The 24,504-nt window shown below is 39.9% G+C and overlaps 1 protein-coding gene across 3 annotated transcripts; it reads left to right on the top strand.

Annotated features, from left to right (window-relative positions):
- The first annotated feature begins 177 nt into the window (after positions 1 to 177).
- On the top strand, positions 178 to 24,504 carry NBN (nibrin). Of its 3 annotated transcripts, XM_042464727.1 has the most exons (16): positions 178 to 341; positions 2,568 to 2,701; positions 4,137 to 4,285; positions 4,716 to 4,875; positions 6,211 to 6,314; positions 6,648 to 6,765; positions 9,081 to 9,268; positions 11,428 to 11,525; positions 13,664 to 13,811; positions 14,658 to 14,930; positions 16,506 to 16,953; positions 18,564 to 18,650; positions 20,888 to 21,043; positions 21,561 to 21,674; positions 22,209 to 22,258; positions 23,857 to 24,504. In XM_042464727.1, the coding sequence occupies exons 1-16, from the start codon at positions 305 to 307 to the stop codon at positions 23,882 to 23,884; spliced, it is 2,292 nt and encodes a 763-aa protein (XP_042320661.1). In that variant the 5' UTR covers positions 178 to 304; the 3' UTR covers positions 23,885 to 24,504. The 3 variants fall into 3 exon arrangements, with proteins under 3 accessions (XP_042320661.1, XP_042320662.1, XP_042320663.1); XM_042464728.1 differs by lacking the exon at positions 18,564 to 18,650; XM_042464729.1 differs by lacking the exons at positions 178 to 341; positions 2,568 to 2,701 and having other exon boundaries at positions 4,156 to 4,285; positions 4,721 to 4,875.

Below are 24,504 nucleotides of genomic sequence, written 5' to 3'. Positions count from 1 at the left end.
GGAAAAGATCATCATCATCATCATCCTCATCCTCATCCTGGTCTTTGAATTCAACCTCTGTGTTTAAGATTTGGGGTGTCATTGCACCCCGCACCTGTAGGTGGCGCGCGTTCCCCCGCACAGATGCAGTCACTACTTCCGGACCTGATCTCTATGGTTGCCGGAGAGTTCGGAGAAGTGCGCATGCGTGCCCAGCGAGAGAGGACGGCCGTATTTCCTCAAGGATAGAGCCGAGCGTCTTTTGGAAAACCGCTTCCCGAGAGGCCGAAAAGTCGAGGCGGGCGGGCGCAGAACAGCTTTCAGGATGTGGAAGCTGGTCCCTGCAGCCGAAGGAGGCCCAGGTGAGGAAGAAACCTTGGCTCTTGGTTTCACAGCTGCTTCACCCTTGTTTACTCTGCAGCCTCGGGGCTTTATCTGGGGAAAGGAGAGCCAGCTTGTGGCGTAGGGCTTGGAGCAGTGGTCCCCAAACTGTGGCCCTTTAAGGGGACTTTGGACTTCAGCTCCCAGAATCCCTGACTCTTCGCCAACATGGCTGAGGCTTCTGGGAGTTGGAGTCCAAAAGCTTTTAAAGGGCCATAGTTTAGGGACATACTAACAGTGTTATATCATTGAATTCTACCAGAAGTAGCCCAGTTTGAGACCGCTTTAACTGCCCAGGCTCAGTGCTAGGGAATTCTGGGAACTGTAGTTTTGTGAGACATTTAGCCTTCTCTGCCAGAGAGCTCACAAGAAGCTACAATTCCCAAGATTTGGGTTAATAATTTGGCTTTAATTACTCATTGGAAACATATGCTGCACCATAGGATATATATAAACAGGGAATTTTAACTATGCCCTGTAAAACGTAACTATACCCTGTAAAATGTAAATGTTACATTTTAACTGTGGCAAAAACGTATTGCAAAACCAACAACACACCAATACAGCCATATCATACTTTTTTCTGTCTTCATATATAGCGGCATTCTTTAATAATTACCGTATATACTCGACTATAAGTCGAGAAATTCATGCCCCAAAATTGACCCTGGAATTCTGGGTAGACTTATATAAGGCTCAGTACACCAGTAGTGCTTAGAAAGGTCCTAAAGCAAGCAAGCCTGATGCCCCAATCTTCGTTTAACACCAGTTCCTTACCCCTCCGGTCCATTTTGCAAACCTTTGCTTCCAATTGGAAAAACTCACCATTTAAATCCATTTAGGACATTATCACACGGGAGGAATTTCTCTTAATTTCAAATGAAATGAAAGTGGGGCCAGAACGCATTCACGTGAATTTGCTAGTTCAGCGTATTTATGTGAATTCAAATTGCATTCAAACTGACTTCCCATTGTCCGAAAATAGCTTGCCGTTGCCTGAAATTGCGTGTGGTGTCTATTACGCAATAAAGTTAAAGCCCATGATTGCCCTTGGATTGGCATTGGATTATACTTCCAATTTCCCTTGTCTGATAAACTCCTTACTTCTCTCTTGCTCCGTTTTGCAAGCCCCCTGGCTTCCTATGGAAACAACTCCCCATTTAAACCCACTTGCATCTTTCTCTGCTCTGTTTTGCTAGACCTGGCTTCCCATGGAAAAACCTCTCCATTTAAATCACTTGCTTCTCTCTCTGATCCCTTTTGCAAGACTTTGCTTCCTATCAAAAAGCACTCTCCATTTAAAACCACCTCTTCAGTTCATTTTGCAAGAGCTTGCTTCCTATGGAAACAACTCTCCATTTTAAATCCACTTGCTTCCTTTCTCAATCCAGTTTAGCACCTGGGAATCAATTGGGAGAGGTCCAGAGAAGGAGGGACTGAAGTGGTATTTCCCCCTTTCCATCCTTCCTTATGGCCTCCTAAGTTTTACCCTAGACTTATCCATGGGTCATATCAAAATCCAGGATTTTGACTCTGAAAGCTTCCCTCGACTTATACATGAGGTCGACTTGAGTATATATGGTATATGTTGATTAAAAAATTGAAATGGAAAAAGGACACTTCGGCAATAGTTTAGAGTGAGATACACACTGAAAATACAACATGTAAGGGAGATAATTGTGAATATGGATATTGTGCAATATTCATGAATTTGTGTAGATTATACATATCCTCATTTGGAAATACAGTCATCCCTCCATATTTGCGGCTTTGATACTTGCAGATTTGATTATTCAAAGATTTCATTAATATGTTCTCTCTAGGACTGTCTAGGTCCTCCAGTGCAACTCTGTGGTTTAACTAAAAGTTTCACTGAAAGACCATTTGTAGCTACTCCAGTGTCATTCTATGGTCAGTGTATGTTGGACATTGAACACAGAGTTGCACTGGAGGACCTAGAGACTCCTAGAGAGGATCCTAGTCTCAGGTGAAAACAGTGTTTTTGTTATTTGCGGTTTTTCCATATTCACAGGGGTCTTGTTCCCCTAACCCTAGCGAATATGGAGGGACAAGTGTACTATACATTTTGTCTTACTTGTTCAGCTTCAGTCTTCCAGCAGTTTTAGCATATATTTTTAAATCATGAACGCCTCTTATTTTTCAGTTTCTGGTTAATTTTTTAACATTAATTTGTTCTTAAATTTCAGCACAACTACACCACCTCTTAACTGGTGTTGAGTATGTTGTAGGACGCAAGAATTGTGCAGTTTTAATTCAGAATGATCAATCAATCAGCCGAAGCCATGCAGTTCTTTCTGTTAGTCAACCTCAAATGAACCTTGTAAGTACCAAACATACTGTTCCAAATAACCATGCAATTTTTTTCCTGTCAACCACACCAATCATACAACATTAATAGTATGTTGTGCAGTTACAGAACATAACATTGGGCTCGTACAGACAGGCCAAAATAAAGCTGCTTTGGGTCACTTTGGAAGCATGCTGTTTAAATGACACAAGCATCTTAAGAGGCCAGAAGCTCCATTAAAGCTGCGCTCCAGTGCTTAGGACTGGAACGTGACTTTGGTGAGGCTTCTGGCCTCTTAGGATGCACGCATCATTTAAACAGCATACATCTAAAGTGACCCAAAGCAGCCTTATTTTGGCCTGTGTGTACGGGCCCATTGTCAATTCAGTCAAATTGTGATACCTGGGGCATAAATAAGTCTTTGCTGCTGTCAGTTTTTAATAGAGACCTATGTAACGCTGTGCTTGTTTGTGGACCTGACAGCTTCCAGAGAGATCAGAAACATTTATTTCTATTTTTTACATACCATAGTTTGTTGAGCTGGGACAAGCTATGTTTACTTTAAATTGTGTTTTTGCCTGAAGAAACTAATTTCAGAAGTGTGGCTATGATGATGCTGGTAGGATGCTGCTGGTATATAACCATAATTAATACTAACTACAATTATTAGATCAGAAAACTCACCAAACTGTAGTTTATTCTCAAAACAGAACTGCTTGCTCCTGATTTCCTTGCAGCTAAGCCAAAAGAATGGGAAGTGAAAGGAAAGGCGCATACATACAGCACTAAACTGTGAATTAGAGTTAAATCCAAATTTGTCCTTCTGATTTGAAGACCAAGGTTGTTGTTTTTTCTTTATGAGTTAGTACAGTATATCAAATGGATAAAGTGGTTACTAGGCAGAGGGTTTAAAGTATAAATGTGTCATGTTAAGTCACAAAAAAATTAGTGTATTAAAGCATATATATATATATTTCCATTGAAGCATCTGCAGGGCAGACAACTTTTTAATGTCCAGAGAGCCTACACCAGAAATTAGAGAGCTCCATTGGTCCACAACTCCTTCCCTGGATATTAATTGACCTGAAACAATGAATTATAATCTCGAAAGGGTCTGTTTAGCCCTTTTATTTTTGATCCTACTCCTCATTTTAGGTTCTCAAGGGCATGATTGACAATTTTGGAAAGGTTGGAGCCATTTGGGCTGCAGAGAGAAATACATGATTTATCTTAGTGACTTCAGGAGAATAACTGCCTGCTTTTGTATTCTCTTTTTAAACCTATTGTGTAAACAATGTTATATGTGGATATAGTGGAAATTTTGAAAACTGTAAGCAAAATAGACTTTGAACGATGGAGAAAAGATGCTGAGCATCAAAAACTACATTACATCTTATAAAGCAGATGGTATGGCCAGCTAAGAATGAAATGGAGAGCTGTTTTTCATGTCTTTATTTTATGTTTTTAGAGTCAGACTTCTTCACTTCCTGTGTTAACATTAAAAGACACATCTAAATATGGTACCTTTCTTAATGGAGAGAAGCTACGAAATGGTATTCCTAGATCACTGAAATCTGGAGACAGAATAACTTTTGGAGTCTTTGAAAGCAAATTTAGGTAAGACCATTCTGTATTTATTTAAAGAAAAACTCAGCAGTTTTGCCTCTCTTCCTGGTTATTGTAGGAGAGCTTTTTTGTATAACCAGGATGTAAAACCTTACAGTTTATTTCCTGGATAGATCTTTCCTGAGCCTATTACCAGCCCTCTCCCCAAACATGGTAGAATCCCCCCACCCCCCGGTGACCTAGGGGCTGTAGGGGAGGCATTTTTAACCAGAATTTAACAAAGTAATTTTAAAATGGAGGGTTGGCGTGTCAGGGGTGGGGTCCTCTAAATTTCTATGAAGGACAAAGATGGTCCCCAAAACTCTTGGCAGTTGTCCCATCGCCCCTGTATAAAATGAAATGTAAAATGATGTCACTACACACACACACACACAAATAAATATTCTCTCTCCCTCTCCCCCTTTTTAAAACTACTTTGCAGAGTAGAGTATGAGCCATTGGTTGTCTGCTCTTCATGCTTGGATGTTTCACAGAAAAATATGTTGAATAACAGTATTCATCAGCTGGGAGGTCATGTAGTAAATGAGTGGAAAGAAGAATGTACTCATCTTGTTATGGTCTCAGTCAAAATTACTGTGAAGGTAGGTTGTATGGATGTGTGTGTGTGTGTGTGTGAACACTTCTGATTTACAAATGTAATGTGGATTGTTTTCAGACAGTTTATTACCATGAAATTGATTGCAGTTCTGTATGTAAATTTTCCTATCTGTTTTCCTAGTGTTTGATTTGAAAATGATGGTTTAGTGGAAAGTAATGGAGTTGTATAACATCGTTTGCCAGGCACAAGGCTTGGGTTCTGTATGAGATTGTCTTACAGAGCAAATGTACAGACAACGTGTGGAAGTAAATCTTGCTTTGTTAATAGGGTTAATCCTAGATGTGGGCATAGTATTGCAGTCTCGGTCACCTAGTGGGGAAAAGTGCTATTGTGGAATAGAATAAGGAAAGAAAGCTGGTAGGAAGGAAATTGTGGGGGAGGGGGGATTGGACATACTAAAAATGAATAGCAAACACTGACAGTTATTCAATGAGTAATTTGATAGAAACATAATCAGGATAAGGTTAAGATGCATAGTTATTTGAAGCATGTGGATTTTAAGGAGGTCATTAATTATTCTAATAAAGAAGTCCCACGTCTAGAAATTAGGGGGAATGTTACATGGTATTAAATCAGCAAAGATGCTGGGGAGAAATTTTTTAGAGTACAGAAGAAACGAAGTTGAATGAGTTACATGAGGATAGAAGTTGAGAAACATAGTGATGGGTTTGGAAATTTCAGAGGTTTCTAATTTTCCAGTTATAATGAGAGGGTTGCTGAGAGGAAGTAATAAGACATTAACAATGGTAAAGGTGGACAATGACACTGAAAGTATACAGGTTGAGTCTCCCTTATCCAAAATGCTTGGGACCAGAAGTGTTTGGGATTTCAGACTTTTTAGGATTTGGGAATATTTGCATATATATAATGAGATATCTTGGAGATGGGACCCAAGTCTAAACATGAAATTCATTTATGTTTAGACATAGCCTGGAGGCAGTTTTATACATAATATTTTAAATAATTTTGTGCATGAAGAAAAGTTTGTGTACATGAAGCATCAGAAAGCAAAGATATCAATATCTCAGCTATCGATGTGGACAATTTTGGATTTTGAAGTATTTTGGATTTCAGAATTCCAGATAAGGGATACTCAACCTTTCCTTTTATACTGCAATGCCAGCTCCTGGGGAGCCTCATTCTTATAGGATATTATCAACCAGTGAATGGCTTGAGTGGATGTATATGAGGTGAGTGAAGTAAGGTATGGGAAGAGGACCACTGTTTTTTTTAATATAGCGAGAATTATGGTTGCAATTTTCCACATTATTTTTAATATATTGAGAATTACGGTAGCAATTTCCCCCTGTATTTGCAGACAATATGTGCATTGATTTGTGGTCGACCAATTGTGAAGCCAGAATATTTTGCTGAATTAATCAAGGCCATTGAGGCAAAAAAGAAGTTCCCAACACCTGAAAGGTAATGTGATAGATTCCAAAATAATCCAGATATTTGTTCTCTGATATTGTAGTACTGCTTAATTCTCCCTAATTGATTAGATTCAATACCTGCAAGAATGATTTTTCTCATATCATCCTGCATATATGTAAAAATCTTCTTCAGAGTCCTTGTTCTGTGCTTCCTTTTGTTTAAGCATGCTGTTTAACAACATGAAGTGCGTTGTTTAACAGTGAAAGGAAAGCACCTTCCTGGTTTCAAGGATTTTTATTTTAAGCAATGTAGAATGGAATGCCACGTAACAGCACTTAAAAGTATAAGTCACCATTTTACAATAATTTCCTCTGTTTACAGCTTTTATCCGCCAGTCAATGAGCCAAGTATCAAAAATGAGAAGTTAGATCTGACCATCTGTCCAGGAAGAAAAACAATCTTCAAGGGGAAAACATTTGTGTTTCTAACTGCTAAGCAGGTAATTGGCTCTATGTATATTGTTCAGACTTTGAAGAAAAGAATTTAATATGCTTCTGTATACTGAGTTTATGTTTGTAGCACAGTTGAGGTGTCCTCAACATGTAGGGCAACCGCAGTGGAAACTTTGATCCAGTAGACATTTTAGTCTTCTGCTCCCATCAAATCCACCTAATGTGGTCAGTGGTAAGGAATTGTAGGAGTTTTAGTCCAATATGTCTGGAGAACCAAAGGTTCTAAAATAAGGGCTCTATGTCGATAATATAAAGCTGGCTTACATTCATTGAATGGCTGTAGATACACATGGGTGTGTGGGTAACCATAGATGGGGACTATGGAGCACTAAAATCTGTCCACTACTCAGAGATGCCTTTTCGCAGATGGCCAATTTCAGTTTCTATGCATGGGGTAGGGAGCCCATGGGAGCATGAAGTTGTGACTGGACCAGGAGTTTGACCCTGTTATTCAAGTGAATATGTATTCAAATGTAGTCTGATCGATCAAATAGCTTTGATTGATACATAATCGAGGTGGATGTTTAATCTGTGTTCCTTCTGAAGGTTACTAATAAGAATTCTGATTTCTTGGCAAATCACTGCATGCCTAAGGTATATATCCGTGATGGTGAGCCTATTCCACGGGTGGCACGCGATGCCATTTCACTGGACACGGGGCAAGGGAGAAGGCGGAATGGGCACATGCCCATTCCGCTTCCTCCCTGCCATTTTCGGGCCTCCCACTGTCTCTCTGAGACAGCGGGAAGCCAGAAAATGGCGCCTGGAAGGAGGAGACAGAGGCATGCGCGTCTGTGTCCTCCTTCTCTTCGCTTCGCGCGAAAGGGCTGAGGAGAAGGGGGCTGGGACGCGTGCCCAGCATCCTCCTCCTGCCTTTCCCTTCGCTCTGCGCGAAAGGGCTCCATGAAGCAAAGGGCTGAGGAGAAGGCAGCTGGCCCAGCCACCTCCTCCTGCCTTTCCCTTCTTTTGCCGTCCTCTGACAGCCCCAGAAGGGACCCTCAGGGGCCGGCAAAAGCCGGAGGATGGCCCGCCGTCCTCCGTGGCCCTTTTGCCAGCCTCTGACGGCCCCTAAAGGGACCCTCAGGGGCTGGCAAAAGTCGGAGGACGGTCAGCCATCCTCCGCATCCCTTTTGCCGGCCTCTGGCGGCCCCTAAAGGGACCCTCAGGGGCTGGCAAATGCTGGGGCAGGAATCAGAGGCTCCTCCCGCTGAAAAGGGGGCAGAAGCCCCACCCCTGGAGGGCAGAAGCCCCGCCCCCCGCACTTGGCCCCCCCCCCGGGAAAAACCCCCCCCCGGCATGCGAACTGGAAAACTGCTCTTGATCTTTCAGTCAATTTTGTACAGTAGGCCTTTGGTATCTGCTGAGATTTGGTTTCAGGACCCCCAACAGATAGCAAAATCCATGGATGCTCAAGTCCCACTAAATGCAATGGATAGTAAAATGGTATCCCTTATATAAAATGGCAAAATCAAAGTTGCTTTTTGGAGTATTGTTTTTTAAAAATATATTTTCAAGTTGAGGATGCTTCAATCCGTGGACAAAAAATCCATGGATATAGAGGGCCAACTGTATCTTTTTTATTTAGAATAATTTCCTGAGCTGTAGTCATATAAACAAAAGACAAGGGACACTGAGCTTTTTTAAGTGGGTAGAAAATTGACTGAAAGATCAGTAACCCAGGGACTTAGACTCTTGCTCCTCTATGCAGGGAGATATAAAATGGGTTGTGGGGTTGCCCATTTCTTCCCATGTCTTTCTCATCCCTATTGCTATTCATGCAATGCAGTATCCAAACTGGAGGGCTCTCTCTTTATTAAATTACAGAAGCTTCCTACATTATCTTGCTGCTTGGATAAAAGAGTCCAAATTATAGGTTTTATATGGCAAGGTATCTGTGGGACCTTGGTATCTGTTGGGGTTTTGTTCCAAGATTCCCCGTGGATAACAGTCCATGGATACTCAAGTCCCATTATATACTGTGGCATAGTAAAATGATGTCCGTTACATAAAATGACAAAATCAATGTTTGCTTTATGGCAGTATTTTTTAAAAAAATATTTTCACATTGTTGATGGTTGAATTTTTACATGCATAATCTGTGGATGCAGAGGGCCAATTGCAATGTGATAACAATAAGAGAGAAGAAAACTTCAATTTAATTATCACTTTTGTCAGATTAGTTTATTGAGGCTGAGGAATCCTCTTATTGGTTGTTTTCCTTTTCAAATTTTGAAACAATTTGTATTTATTATAGAAAGATGCCACATTAATGAAAGTTATGTGCTATTTTTTTTAATTCTAGTATGCAAAATTGAGTCCAGCAATTAAACTTGGAGGAGGAGAAGCAAAACTGGTGACATCAGAAGACGATGCTGCTTCTTTGACAACACCTGACATTTGTGTCATTGAAATAGGTTTTACACACTCTCAAGCATCCATTTCTGATGTTGAGAGGAAATGGAAAGATACAGTCACAGCTGTTTTGGAAAGGTGTGGTGGCATTGCCTGTGACTAAATTAGGATTGCTGATATCTTAGTTCAGACATACCTCAGTTAACAAAACTATTACAAAGTTACAAAACTCTGAAAAGAAGCTCCTTTTTACACATTCTTTGTATGCCTGCCCCACTGCCCTTTTTTCTTTTTAACACATTTGGGAGAATAGTCAAGGACAGCTGGAGAAACATAGCAGGATGTTAGCAGTAAACAGTGCAGCAAAAATTGACCTGACAAAGAATGGGATTCTGTTATACAGTCATCCTCCAGATTTGCGGACTTCAGATTCACAGTTTTGTTTATTCGTGGACTCCACCATCCTATCCCTTTAGCCGGCGATAGGAAGCCAGCTGAAGGGATGGAAGGGTGGGGGGATGAGGAGAAACCGGTGCATGCCAGCTTCTCCGCATCCCTTCGCCCTCCTGTCCTTTCAGCTGGCTCTGGGAAGGGACAAGAGGATGGGGGGATGAGAAGAAGCTGGCACATGCAGGCTTCCCCTCATCCCTTTACCCCCCCAGTCCTGTCACAGAGCCAGCTGAAGAGATGAGAATAGAGGATGAGGATAAGCAGGCGTGTGCCTGTGCTTCTTTCCCCCTACCCCCCCCCCTCCTATCTCTTTAACTTGCTTCCCAGAGCTGGTTAAAGGCTGGGGAGAAGGGGAAGAGCCGGGTGAGCTCCCCTCCAATGCCTCAGACAGCTATCCCAGGCATCAGAGGGGAGGTGGGAGGGGCTTACCTTATTCACAAAATTTTCATATTTGCAGGGGTCCTGTTCCCCTAACTCCGGAGAATCTGGAGGGACGACTGTAGATAGTACTCTCATTTTGAGTCCCATTTGGGCGAAAAGTGGGATGTAAATCAAATAAATTAATTAACCCTGCTGCTGTTTGTGTGTCTGCCTACAATAGAGAATGTAAATAGCAGCTGCCTCCAAAATTCCTTACTGGGTATGTGTCAACAGCAAAATAGAGAAAAGCACAAATAGATGACCCTTAAAAAAGGATTGATCTATAAACTTGGCCACCAAAATGGAAATTAGAAGAAAGGTGGAGACTGGTAAAAGAAAAAAAAATATTCCTGCATGTGGAGCTTTTAGGTATAAATTCTGAATGCAAGATTGTAGGTAGGAAATTCCCACTTAGTGTGACTGAACAATGGTAGTTTTCTTGAACTAATCTATGGCGGGGTATAGACCACCCCTTTGGGGCGGCTTGCACGTGCCCCTTTACTCCAGGTATTGGGGCCAGGCTGCTTCACTGAGGCCCCAATCCGGCACTTTTTGGGAGTAGGGAGAAGCGACATCCCGAAAAGGGATGTCCTTGGGGCTTTATGCCCCAAGACACCCCGGGAGCCGCAGCCATTTGGTGGCTGCGCGAATGAGGCGCGCCCTCAGAAGGAGCTCTGTTTTGGAGTTCCTTCGCGTTCTGCACCCAGGCTGCTGTAAGCTGCCTGGGATGGTGCGATGATGTCACACACATGCCATGCCGTTTGGACACAGCACGTGTGTGACATAATCATGGCAGCCCCCGTGTGGACGCCATGTCACATGCTAGGGTTAGGCCACATGTCAGCGGAGTGGCCCGAGGCAACCCTAGCACATGATGAGGACGTCACGTAAGGCCCGACTGTACCGAGCCTATGATGCTAGTTTGTAAATCCTAGGATTAAAAAAGGTCCGTGAGTATATGTGTGCACTCTCACTTGAAGCTGCACTCCGTTTGTATTAGTCTGAATGCATCAAGAAAAGATTTGCAGGAGTAAGAGTGGTGAACAGAAAAGATTTGGTAGACTGTTTGAGTACTGTATATGCAGCCCTGTGGATTATACGTGAAATGAACATTGGCTTACCTTGTGATATGTTTGTTTTCAGCGATGGAGGCGATGGAATCCTCAATTGGGTTAGTTCTCTCCTCTGGCTCCAATAGGCAGGGACTAAGAGAGGTGACGTCAAAGAGAGAACGCTCCTGACCTATTGGAGCGAGAGGAGGGAACTAACCCAATTGAGGATTCCCTCCCTTCATCACTGGAAAAATACTTTACATCATGTAAAATACAGAGTCTTTTGCTGTAATTTTTAAGTGTTTTCCTCCTGAGAATATTGTTCAGTGAATGATTGACAGTCGTTTTTCTAACAGTGTATTTTATTACTGATAGGAGGAAATATAGGACAATCTCAGAAGCAGAAATTGGTTTAGCCGTTGTCTTTGCATCCACTGAAAACTATTGTAATCCTCAAGCTTCACTTGAAACAGGTAAAAAACCAACAACTCCCTTTCTTCTATGTTTTTTTTTACTTTAAAGAATTGTGTATAGCAAATATCTCTAGAGATGAAGCATTTTTGCATAGATTTCTTCCAAACAAGATGATAATGGCTTTTGATAATGATGAGTCTTTATGTTTTTGTATGTAGATCTTGCAGGTGATACTTAGGCTTCAAACGGAGTTGTAAAACCCCCCAGTATTATCTAGCATATATTTTTTGTTGTATATATGCATGTCCACCTTCTTTTGAGAGGGATGTTATGCTGTGCCAGTACGCTGTGTAATGGCAAAGGACCTAAGCTGGAAAAGACAAAATTCCTGGTTCTTTTCCTCTGGTAGGAATTCAATATTTGTTCCTGGCTAAGATTTAGCAGGTCCTAGATAATGCACGTGGGCATTTGAAATGCACTTTAAATGTATGTAAAATTACAGGGTATTTGTGCAGATAGTGTGAAAAATAACTTATTTTTTTCAGCTGGGTGCATATCTAGTGCTATGCTAATATAGAAATAGGAGGTAAAGCTTGCTTCCTGTTTCTTCAATGGTGTTCGCTTTCTTGATTTTCACTGACCTATTACTTTCTGTACATCTACTTGTACATTAAGCCTTACAGTTATTTGAAGTTCAATAGAAGAGAACACTAAGTGTGCTACATGACATATTCTTTTCAAACAATGTCATTTAGGCTTGTATGTGGCTCATTGTTCTCTAATGCTGTGCTGAACTGTTGCATAGCCTCAATAAGAGATATAAATACTCTTCATTACTGTTCTAATTCAAGCCAGCTCAAAATAACCAGACAAATTTCAATAGTCTTTTGGAAATCACAATACAATACAGATTGCTTTCCTAGGCAAACCCAAGGAGTTGTTATGGCCAGCAGAACTTTTGTCTGCTTTTGAATAGCAGAAGCACCCTGCCCTCATCACAAATTGTCTCTGTAAGTCTGAAGTTTTAAAAAGAGTTAAACTTGCAGCATGGGTAGTGTCCTGAAACAGATGAGCCAGTATCCCCTATTACACACGTGGAACTACCGTATGTACTTGACAATAAGTTAACACCATGTATAAGTTAAGGGCAGGTTGTGGGGCTAAAATTTTGATATGACCCATGGATAAGTCAGCAAAACTTAGCAGTATCCAGCGAAGGCTATAAAGGATGAAACAAAGGGAAATGATGCCAAAGAACTTACTTATTGTTTGTGCTAACCCTGTAGGCTGGATAGATGAGGAAGAAACTATGGTAGATGGTGGCTGTGTAGGTTAAGTTTCAAAGCACTGGGAGAGCTAAGAAAATGCACATATATCAAAAGGGATGAAAAGGCAAAGCAAAGAAAATGGTGACTACATTAGTCGTGATCACAACCTTGAACTTTAATGTGATAACTTTGTCTGATTTTAACTCAGTAGAGCTGACAAATATACACAAATGTCTTATTCAGGTCCTTCAAAAACTGAAAGTGTTCCTTTGAGGGAAAGTGCAAAGAGTTGCTGCAATTGCCACCATTTTGCCACCTAGGCATTCAAAAAGGCCAGGAGCAGTGCTACGGTAGAATGGGTAGGAGGGGGTTGGTGCTTCTTTAAGGTTCTTCCAGGACAGACTGATTTCTTACCTTTCACCACTCTGCTCAGAGTAGGGTGTGGTTCCTTTTTCAAAAAGAGTTAAAGTACAGTACCTTGTCCTGAGAATAAGTCAAGCCTGTTTTTTGGGTCAATTGGTTCACTAAAATTTCTATACATATATACAAGTATATGCAATAATTACTTGCCTCCTCAGGTTGTGAGCCCTGTATTTCACCATTCAGTTGAGAACTGAAGATAATGAAAGAGGTTTTCCATATGTTAGGTGTACATACAACACTAAAGCCTGTTACAGACAGCCAAAATAAAGCTGGAGCGTGGCTTTGGTGTGGCTTCTGGACTCTTAGGATGCATGCATCATTGAAACACCATACCTCCACTGTGACTCGAAGCAGCTTTATTTTGGCTGTCTGTAACAGGCCTAAGTAACTTAAAGGAATCACAAAGATTAGTTTGGCTATTTCAGGTTGTACCTTCAAAGACTAATTGAAATAGTGTGCTTGTGAATTCCTAGTATTTATTCTTCTTGGATGTTTTTAAACTGTAGGTGTAAAGCCTGATTCTTCAGCATTAATTGTTCAAGGACCAAGCCTTTCTCAGCCTGCAGTGGTAGATGAAACTGTAATGCCCAGTATCATAGGTGAGATCACTGCCTATGTGGCTGACACAGAGATGGACCAACTGATGGATACATGGTAAATTAAGCATGTATTTATAAATAAGATTTTGAAAGTAAGATACTGTGAATCTAGCTACCATCCTTTATAAAGAATGAATTTTAATCAGACATCAGAAATTCAATTATTAGATTTATGTGCTCCTCTTCAGTGGAGATGATGAACTATTTACCACCTAGGATTTTGTGGAATTATAGAACATAAAGCCCTGTGCATATTCTAATTTTTATATATTGTACAATTTCTTTTGATCAACAAATACGTAAAATAGTTTACTTTATACTGCTAGAAGAGCGGGGTATAAATATATTATTATTATTATTATTATTATTATTATTTCCTACCATGTAATTAAAGTATGACCAGCAACCATATAAAATTTGCCTTTAAATTTAAATAGCCCTAAATCACATCATTATGAAGATCATCATTTTAACAATATATCCTATGTTTATTTGAATTTCTGTTGTTTCCCTGAAATTGTATTGTATATAAATACGCTCCAGTCACTTTACATATAGTAAATTCAAAGCAGCTTCTCTTATTTTGTTAATTGTACCCCCTGTCTTCTAGACTTCACAGGAGAGACAACCAAATGTTCTAGCTACAGGTTCCATAAAAAATTTTGAGTAAAGAAAAGCTGTCACTGAGAGATCAGCTCTTTAAGATCTCCTCTTACATAATCCTTAGAAGTATTCCATATTGCTAGGTGTCAGTATTATTTTTTAAAGATGCTAATGAGACGAAAGTCAGAAAAAATTATGATAACTCCTGTAGCTTACTGCATAAGTGATGTGTTTAACCTTGATACTGATTTTAGCCCTATCTTGTGTTAACTCGGCATTTTTTTTCCTATTTATATAGTATGGAACTAACAGAAGAGAAGAGAAATAAAGGAGCTTGTATAAGAAGAAAACGGCATCCAGAGGATATAAATACAGTAAAGGTGCATCCAGCAGGAACTAGCACTGTAAATGTAGGAGGTGTATTGCCCACATCAAATAGAAAACCTGGTACTGACCAGAACATTTCAGCGTTCTCTCCTTCTAAAATTTCAGGGTGTAGCACAAATAAACAGAGGGATTCACAACAGTTGAATTCAATCACAAATTACTTTCAGATAGCATCCAAAAAGAGGTATGTTTACATATGTTTTAATTTTGATTTTTAACATCAGAAAACTAAGCACCTTTCTTGTTCTGATTTATACATCTGGCTGCATCTTGTTGAGAAGTTGTATAACTGTAAGTGGACATATAATCACATGAAGTTGGATAGCACTGTTGCATAATGTTTGTATTCTCATAAGGGAGATGGAAACATAGCTGCGCCATTAGGATCGTTGTATAAGAGCAACCAAAAGTGTGGCTGATATGCAGAGGTCCCAGTGAATAACTTCTCCCATTGAGCAATTACAGCAGTTTTTCATTATTGTAATTCACTAACATGGTTGCATATCATATTGATATAATTCTGTCATCCAAAAGTTGCTCATTGCAGTCTCTAATGCAGGACATTCACCTCTATTTTTGTAATAGTCTTGGGCCCTGTGCAGATCAGTCTTAAAGGTCGTGTTTGGGGCGGAATTGGGGTGTAGCATCCATATGATGCATGTCCCGGCTCCGCCCCCAGGGTAGCGTGACACCCTGCACCAATGGCACCATGGCATTCCTCTGGAGCTGTGTCCACATGACGCAGTGCCGAAGGAAAGTTGTGAAGATGTCGCACCGCAGTTATCGCACCCTTTCCAGGGTGAAAAAAGGAGCTGCTTTTTGCAATTCATTTTCGCGCCCTGGAAAGGCCAGATCGGGGCCACGGCATGCGGTTGCTGCAGCCCCAATCTGGCTGTAAAAGGGGCTGTCTGCACAGTCCTTAGTTCTCAAAGATCTGTGAGCCTGAAATATTCTAGTTCCATAGTAACTGAAAAGTCAGGAAATTCTCAGTTGAAATTCCTACACATTTACTCCTAGGAGCCTTGCTTGCATAGTTTAAATGCTTATTAGTGTTAGGAGTGGTTCAGTTAAATTGTGTTCACATGCAGCTTTCTGCAGGCCTATGCTTAATGATAAAAATAAGCTTCAGCTGTTTGTAACCTTTGTAGTTTAACAAAGAAGTCTCTTTGAAAGTAGTGCAACTAAAGTGTACAGTAAAATGGTTTTTGTGTTTCATTTCTAGTACATGTGGTTTATTCTTGATTATGTATGCTTGGTTGGATCCTGAGTATTCATTGGTTTCAGTGGGGCTAGAGCATGACTTGGGCCAGTGTAGTGTTGTAGTTTAAGTGTTGGACTAGTATTGGGAGATCAGAGTTCAAATCCCCACTCAGCTGTGGAAACGCATGGCATGACCTTGTGCAAATCACACTTTTTCAGACTTAGAGGAAGGTTGCTTCAAACTTACTTTAAATTAATCTTACCAAGAAACCACTATGATAGGGTCTCCATACGTTGAAGTCAGCTCAAAGGCACATAGCAACAACAACAAATACAGTATGACTTAGTATGGATCCAGTATACTGTGTCTGGATTCATATTGAGCCATCGGCAACATCATAATAATAATAATAAATAAAATTTTTATTTATATACCGCCCTTCCAGAGATCAGGGCGGACAAAGAAAGAGAAAATATAAACAGTTGTGAATGTGTGTTTAGAATGTGTTTCTAAAGGGACAGAATTTTTGTTTTAAGTGTCTTCTTTTTTAATTTTAAGAGGAAGAAATGAAGATGGAGAAACGTCATTAGCAAAATATGCAAAGAAAGAAGTCAGGTCATCAGAGGGTTCTGGTCATACTCAACCTGTAAATTCCTTGCTGTGGGAAAATAACACAGAAAGATTTCAAAAAGGTCTATGTACCTTGGACCAGAAAACAGATGAGTCATCATGTATAGATACAAGTAGGATGCCGATCATAGAGACTAAAAGATCAGAGAAGTCTGCCACTGAAAGTATTCTTTCTGGACAGCCTGCATCAAAAAAGAGAAAAGAGTTGGATGGTTTGGCAGAAGATGACGCTTCATTAGAACTTGTCTTTGCAAGCCAAGACTTGGATTGGGAAGAGGACATAGGAGATTTGGCTGAACAAAAAAGTGCTCAGGGTGCACAAAAGAAAAGGAAATTAGAAAATAAAGAAAGTATTTCAACAAATCCAGAGGCTTTGGTAAGTGTATTTTTAACTGTTTAGTTGGGTCCTTCAAATTACTACAGAACTATGTCACCTATATCTAGATGTTAGTCATGAGTAGATGCATTAAATCAATGGCCCGTTCCGTGCGGGCGTAAAGTACATCCCCAGGATGTACTAGGGTTAGGAAAGGGTGTGCTTTACGCATGCCCCTAACCCTAGTACGTCCTGGTGACATACAAAATGGTGGCACCCGTTCTACACGGGTGCCGCCATCTGACGTTGTGGATGCATAGCATCCACACGTCCCGCAACAGAAGTGACGCTGCAAGTGCGCCATTGGGCACTTGTGGCGCCACTTCTGGGGCGCAAAAAGAAGCCACTTTTTGCGGCTTCTTTTTGTTGTGTCCGGGAACTGTGCGGTTTGACTGCTGCAGTTCCTGGACGCAGCAACCGGCAGTGCCGGCAGAGCGCCCATTTTGGGCGCTCTGTAACGTGCCAGTGATAGCTTGGTAAAACCTACGCTGTAGTTCCCACTAATACAGTAAGTGAGTTTACTCTATTGGGAATTAATTTGTATTTAGATCTATATGGGCAGCATCTCACAGTATTAGTATGTTAGCATAAAACTACACTTGTCCCTCCACATTCTCTGAGGTTAGGGACACAGGACCCCTGTGAATGTGGAAAAACTGCAAATAACAAAAATACTATGTTTTTACCTGAAAGAACACCTCTCTAGGAACCTCTAGGTTCTCCAGTACAACTCTGTGGTCAACATTTACCAGACTGACCATAGACTTGCTTTGGAGGAACTACAAATGCCTAGTGGAGTATTCTCTCTAGTAATCTCTAGGTCCTTCAGTGCGACTTTTGGTTAAAATTGATCATAGAGTTGTGCTGGAGGACCTAGATATTCCTAGAGGAAACATATTAATAAAATCCATGAATAATCAAATCCGCAAAAGTCAAAACCGTAGATGTGGAGGGACAAGTGTAGTTATTTTGAATTGAATGGAAAGAGCTTGTCCTGTTTCATGTGTGGGCATATTATTTGGATTTATGGGGTTTTAAAGGGTGACTCAGTTGCTCTTCAGATTAAAAAAAAGTTTACTAATACATGTTTATTTAGCTGATTAATTAGTGAAAGAGCATTTTAAAATATTTTGACAATTTAAAAGGGCACCCTAATAAATCAGGCAATAATTTTTAAAAAGACATTTAATAAAATTACTATGTACCCTATAGCTGGGGGCAAAGTAATGCCATGTTGTATCTCAAACTTATTCGTATGCTGTGTGCCCTTTTAATGCCATGTACCATCTTAAACTTACTCATATGAGTAAGAGTTCTGCACTTGGTTAACAGTTGTGGTAAAAAGCTAGCTCCAAACCAAGGTCCAAAACATGCTGCAGAAATAATGGAGTTTGAGACCGGTCTAGACTGGCTCAATGCTTGGGAATTAATTTTTCCCTCTCTGCTTGAATTCTAGTGTAGATAAAGGGGAAATTTTAAAGAATCACAGAATGATTAAAGAATCAAACAGATGCTAGAATTGATACTGTTTTCAGCCATGCTTTTTCAGCAATTGCAGTAGTATAAACTATATTCTAAAAAATATGTACACACATCTTTTTGTTAAACAGCAAGAAAAAGAACAGATCCTTCCAGCTGTAAAGCAAGAGGTGATGTTAAAAGAAGAACCAGCAGAATGTATAACAAATGATTCAAATGTAAGGAGTGCCTTCACTTCAATATTTAGCACATATAACTGACGCAAAATACAGTGAACCCTTGTTATACACTGGGGTTTGGTTCCAAGATCCCCCGTGTATAACAAAATCCGTGTATGCTCAAGTCCCATTAAATATAATGACATAGCAAAATGGTGTCCCTAATAAAAAATGGAAAATCAAGGTAAATTTATACTTTTTTGGAACATTTTCAAACCGTGTATGCTTGAATCCGTGTATAAAAAATCCCTGTATAAGAAGGGCCGACTGTATTGCAGGGCAGTCTCTCTTTCAAATTAAAGGGATTACTGTGATGGCAAGGATGGCAAAAATTAGTTTACTGTATGTATAAGTATTGAAATTTTAGTCAAAAATTGACCCCAAAAATCTGAGTTGACTTATCCATGGGTCAGTGTTAGTAATATATTTCAGCCCTCATAAAAACAGAAACCATTCCCTGCTGAAATGCAAGAGGATAATCTGTCCTGGAAGGACTGGCCCACCTCTCCTCTTTCATCCATACATGTTTCAGTGTGAACACAAACAGTTATGCCTCTTGAAATTTTGTAAGTTCTTTGACATTGTTTTCCTTTGCTTCATCTTTTAGATCCTTTGTTACATAACCCTAAGTCTTACTCTTGACTTATCCACGGGTCATATCAAAATCTGTAAATTTGGTCCCAAAACCTGCCCTCAACTTATACATGAGATCAACTTATAGTCGAGTATATACGGTAATAAACGTTTCGTTTCTGGAAATATAGAGTCAGAGCGGATGAGCCAAGAAAGCATGGGCCAAGCCCATGCTTTCCTGGTCCCAGTGTTCACTCTGGCTGCATCCACACTGGAGACATAACCTGGTTTGGCACTGCTTTAACTGCCCTAGCTCAAGGCTATGGAATTCTGGGAGTTGAAGTTTGTTGTGGGGCCTAGAGCGGAGCTCTCCTCTGCTCTGGACCCCACAACAAACTCCAACTCCCAGAATTCCATAGCCTTGAGCCAGACAAGTTAAAGCGGCGCCAAACCAAGTTATTTCTCCAGTGTGGATGCAGCCTCAGTTTGGTCCTTGGGTCAGTGATTGGATTTATATCAATCCGATGGCTTAGTAGTTAAGGCGCCAGTTCTGATGATCAGAAGATCGGAAGGTTGGCAGTTTGTGGCCTGGGTGCCGCATGATGGGGTGAACTCCTATCACCAGTTCCAGCTTCTGCCAACCTAGCAGTTTGAAAGCATGCAAATGCAAGTAGATAAATAGGTACCACTTAAGTGGGAAAGTAATGGAACAATCCATCTCCTTTGTTAATAGTCACTTTTTTAAATTATCTTCCAGATTATCTACACAAACCGTCATACTAATTATTCTGTTAAGGAAACAAGCACTGTGGAAGTAGACTTATTTTCCTGTTTTATTTAGAAAGAGAGATGTAGAAAGTTTTCATCATACAGAAAAAAGAATAAATGATTTTGGAAATACAGGCTAAGTGTCCCTTATCCAAAATGCTTGGCACCTGAAGTGTTTGGGATTTTGGAATATTTCCATAAACATAATAAAATATCTTGGAGATGGCATCCAGATCTAAACACAGAATTCATTTATGTTTCATACACAACTTATACAGTTGGCCTTTCTTATACACGGATTTTTTATACACAGATTCAAGCATTTACGGTTTGAAAATGTTTTTAAAAAGTACACATTTCAAATATCACACCTTGATTTTCCATTTTTAATAAGGGACACTCTTTTGCTGTGTCATTGTATTTAATGGGACTTGAGCAAACATGGATTTTGTTATATATGAGGGATCTTGGAACCAAAGCCCAGCATGTAACAGGTTAATTTTGTACACAGTATTTTAAATTTTGTGCATGAAACAAAGTTTGGTCAGGTGAGGTCGGATGTGGAATTTTCCACTTGTGGTATCACATTGGTGCTGAAATGCATTTGGAATTTTGAGCATTTCAGATTTTGGATTTTTGGAATTGGAATCCTCAACTTGTACTAGATGAATACATTGATGCAAATATTTCATAGTTCATGAATAGCTATAGGGAACAGCATGCAATTTTAGTTTTGCTGATAAAATGAAGTTAGTTTTAAAATGTGGAATACAGAATCCGGGAGTACAGTCTCAAAATTAATGACAAGGGAATATATTAATGGTAATTTAATTATAAAGGGATTTTTATTAGAATGAATTTAATAATGACTATCTTATTTTTTCCCCTCTCTGAAGAAAAATCCTGATACATTTGCAGGAGGCTGTAATCTACCCAGCAGACTTCTGCTGACTGAATTTAGATCATTGGTTGTTAGTGAATCAAGAAAAGATGTTCAATGTGCTACAAAAAGAAATTATGGGCATTTGAATAACTTCAAAAAATTTAAAAAGGTAGGTATTTGGCCAAAAGCATGTTTTTGTGACTGTCTCCCTTGGGAAGGGGAATGGAAGTGCTGCAACAGCATGTAGAAAGGCAAGGAGAAAGCTGCTAATGGTTTCACAAGACTGGCTTGTGCTGGTTGCTTTTTTGTGTTAAGGGATGCTCAAACCAAACCTTACTAGATTATGTTCCTGACTGTGGGAGCAAATAGGGGGAACAGTCCATCTAAAAAACGTCCTCCTGTCAGTACAAAAAATGATCATAGAATAGGAAATGCCAACAATATTTTCTTTCCCTTCTTTCCTGAGTTTGGGGATGGAAGGAAGCTCCAGAACAGTTGGAGGCTATATAGTGTGATGAGAGGTTGTTTGCCATTCCAGATGCCTTCTCAACCCTGTGTAGAGTGATTTCATGGGGTTTGGAGCAGGAGAGAGCAATTGCACAACCTGCTTTCTAGTCATGCAATCATTGGATACAATTCAGTAAAGGTTTGCCGAGAAATATTCTGATAAATACTCTGTCTGATAGGTAGCTTATCCTGGAGCAGGACAGCTTCCACACATTATTGGGGGGTCAGATCTGATAGCTGCTCATGCTAGAAAGGATTCTGAGATGGAAGAATGGCTGAGGCAAGAAATGGAGGTAAGGAGTACTAATATTTTTTCTTATGAATGGCTTCTTTTATATCTAGAATATCCTTCCCTTTTGCATTAGAGAGAAGGGAGAGGAGGAAACCAGAGGAATCTGAAGCTTACCATGGTTTATAAAGACAAGGCATGGATGATCATTAATTCTGAATGCAGGCTTTGAGTTTTATCCATGTAACTGTTGGCTGATTAATTTCAACACAGTTCAGGTGGATGAAAAGGGTCTTATGGGAACTTTTGTCCTAGAATTTGCAAACTTCATGATAAAAGTTTGTGAAAGAAAGGGCCTAATACTAGGATGTTGTATTTGACTCTTGGAGGACCTTGTCCATGATAGGGCTGGAATAGAAAAGAGGAATGGGGCAATCACCTTGGGTGGGTGTGCAAAGTTCTATTGGGGCAAGTGTTTTTGCACTTCTGCCCTGTTCAAGAAAAGTCATGATATTTACAAGTGAGCACATCTCTGTAATGTTTTTTATGGAAAAAGTCATCTTTGTATCTCTTAAAGAAACACACTTAATTTTTCTAGGAACAGACTCGCCATGACAGAGAGGAATCACTTGCAGATGACCTCTTCAGGTGAGGACCTTCTTTTCATTAAATAATGTGGGCTGCTTGCTGTGTGTAAAAGATAACATGCCAGTATTGTTTTGAAGGTTTGGGTCTTAACTGTATGTGACTGCATGTTCTGCACAAAAATGAAAAAAACACAAGACCAACACATGTAACTTTGAAACATATATGAGTACACCATGTCAACAGTTAACTTTTGCAGGGCAGGAAAAAAAACATGTGTAAGAATCCTGAACAAAAATTATCCAGTGCCCCATCCATGTTTCTGGAAAGAAAGATTTTCTTTTCCCACTAGACAGTAGTCCCTAAATTTTGCAGCCAGCCGAAACTTCTATTTGATGTCAGGTCACTATAGATTCTGTGCCTCTGGCCAGCCTATGGCAAGGAATGTTTCTACAGCTACTTGTATCAAGCAGAAGTATGTGTGCTTCACAGTAGCAATAAGAACATCTGATTATGGATGCTAGTTCAGACCAGAGGCCCACATAGTCCATCTTAAGTAGTCTGTAAGAAACCACAAACAGAGCATGAACTCAACAGCATCCTCATGTTTGTGCTGTTATTTATTTATTATTTGAAGCATTTATATCCCACTATTTGCCCATACACTCCCCCACAGCAGTATACAGTGAAGTTGACAGTCCTCTACCTCAGGCTTACAGTGTAAATAAGTCACAAGGGGAAGGAAAAAGAAGATGAGCCAAAATTAAGATGAAGTCCAGACATGATGAAGTGCCCAACTTACTGTTTTACTCCCTCTGTGGCCAGTATTGTGGAGGTCACAGTTCAGTTGTTGGGGCCCAGGCATGATGGAGATGTGCCTGACTGTTCACCTTCTTGTGTTCCATGGAAACTGGTATTTGGGATCATGGAGCTTCTAATACTGGCTGTAATGTTCAACATCCTGACTGCTTTCCACAATAGCTGGTTATGTATGTGGAAACCTGTACAATTCAGAAAGATTGGCTGGCCACCATAAAGTAAAGGGTCATGAATTCTATATAGATTTATACATGTTGTTGGATGATGAGCATATACTTTGCTTTATTTCAAGGACATTCAAACAATTACAAAAGTCTGAATGATTGCTCTACATTGATAGACTCCACCATATGAATTAACTCCTCACAGTGAATTAAACATAGCAAGACCAACATATTGGTCTTCAATATGTTAAGATATAAAGCACATATTTATTTTGTTTAATGAACTATCTGAAGGTGAAATCTTCATATGAGGCTTCCTTTCCTTTTTGGCTGAAATACTTTTATGAGAAATCATTAAACCAAAAATCTTCCAAGCTTGCGGAGACTGTCATACTGCATGTCCTAAATCCTAGCCTGATACATCAAGCTTTAAATTATACTAATTCTTTTTATAATGTTTGTGATGTTCGCTGTCATGAAAGCATTAGTCCTTGTTTATGAGACCTTGTGTGAGGGCCTTAACAGAAAAGTAGAATGAAAGTTTTTTATATAAATGAAGAAGTGGGGCAGGTTACAGTCCATGTGAATTAACTTTTAACTTTAACCATTTAACTTTTAGATTCAAAACCTGGCATTGATGTATCATTTTTTCATCATTTTTTTGTTTTTACTTTATAGATATGACCCCCGTGTAAAAAGAAGATAGTGGTGCCTTGAACTAGACTTGCAGCAGAAGAAAGTATCTTCTGATACGCTTCCTGTTGATAAACCTGTTTCTCATTAAGAAGAAAGGACATTTGGCTGCCTTTTAGCAGCATTGTTCTACATACAATTTTCTTGCATAAAAGAAAATGAAAAGATTAACAGTGCTTCTTTAAAAAGGATTTTTTTAGCCCTTTCTTTTTTGGTGTTATGATTTATGCACTGTTGGCATTTTATAAAAAGATGACATGGATTTTGCAGTATGGCTCCTGGCATTTTTGTGTCCTGTACCACTTTGGACCTTTCAGAATCGCTCTGGTTCTTCCACTTAATAGAGGTTATCAGTCTTTAAATGGGTAGGAAATATATTCTTATAGTCTTGGCCTCTCCTGATTTTGATGCTGACAAAGTCAAATTATTGTGGAAGCAAGAGGAGCTATAGGGAAAAAATAATATTGGAAGTAGTTTCATTTGGTGGGCTTCTGATCTGTTTCCTTGCCCATGTTCTGGATTCATGAGAATTCAGAACTTCTGTGAGAAAAAGTGGTATAGATCCTGTGTCTCAACACCAGATGTTTGGCTTAAATGCCTGAAGTATCAGGGCAATAAACATTTTCCCTGCTT

Source organism: Sceloporus undulatus, chromosome 4, assembly GCF_019175285.1.
Source record: "Sceloporus undulatus isolate JIND9_A2432 ecotype Alabama chromosome 4, SceUnd_v1.1, whole genome shotgun sequence".
Lineage (NCBI taxonomy): Eukaryota > Metazoa > Chordata > Lepidosauria > Squamata > Phrynosomatidae > Sceloporus > Sceloporus undulatus.
The sequence above is the reverse complement of the archived record's forward strand: the minus strand, read 5'-3'. Positions and strand labels throughout refer to the sequence as shown.

Bases quoted from the DNA above. Each gene is read 5' to 3' on its own strand.
- NBN (XM_042464727.1), top strand. From the start codon at position 305: ATGTGGAAGCTGGTCCCTGCAGCCGAAGGAGGCCCAG. The intron at 16,954-18,563 runs GTAAGTGTATTT...TTTGTTAAACAG, and splicing joins CAACAAATCCAGAGGCTTTG to CAAGAAAAAGAACAGATCCT. The intron at 21,044-21,560 runs GTAGGTATTTGG...TCTGTCTGATAG, and splicing joins ACTTCAAAAAATTTAAAAAG to GTAGCTTATCCTGGAGCAGG.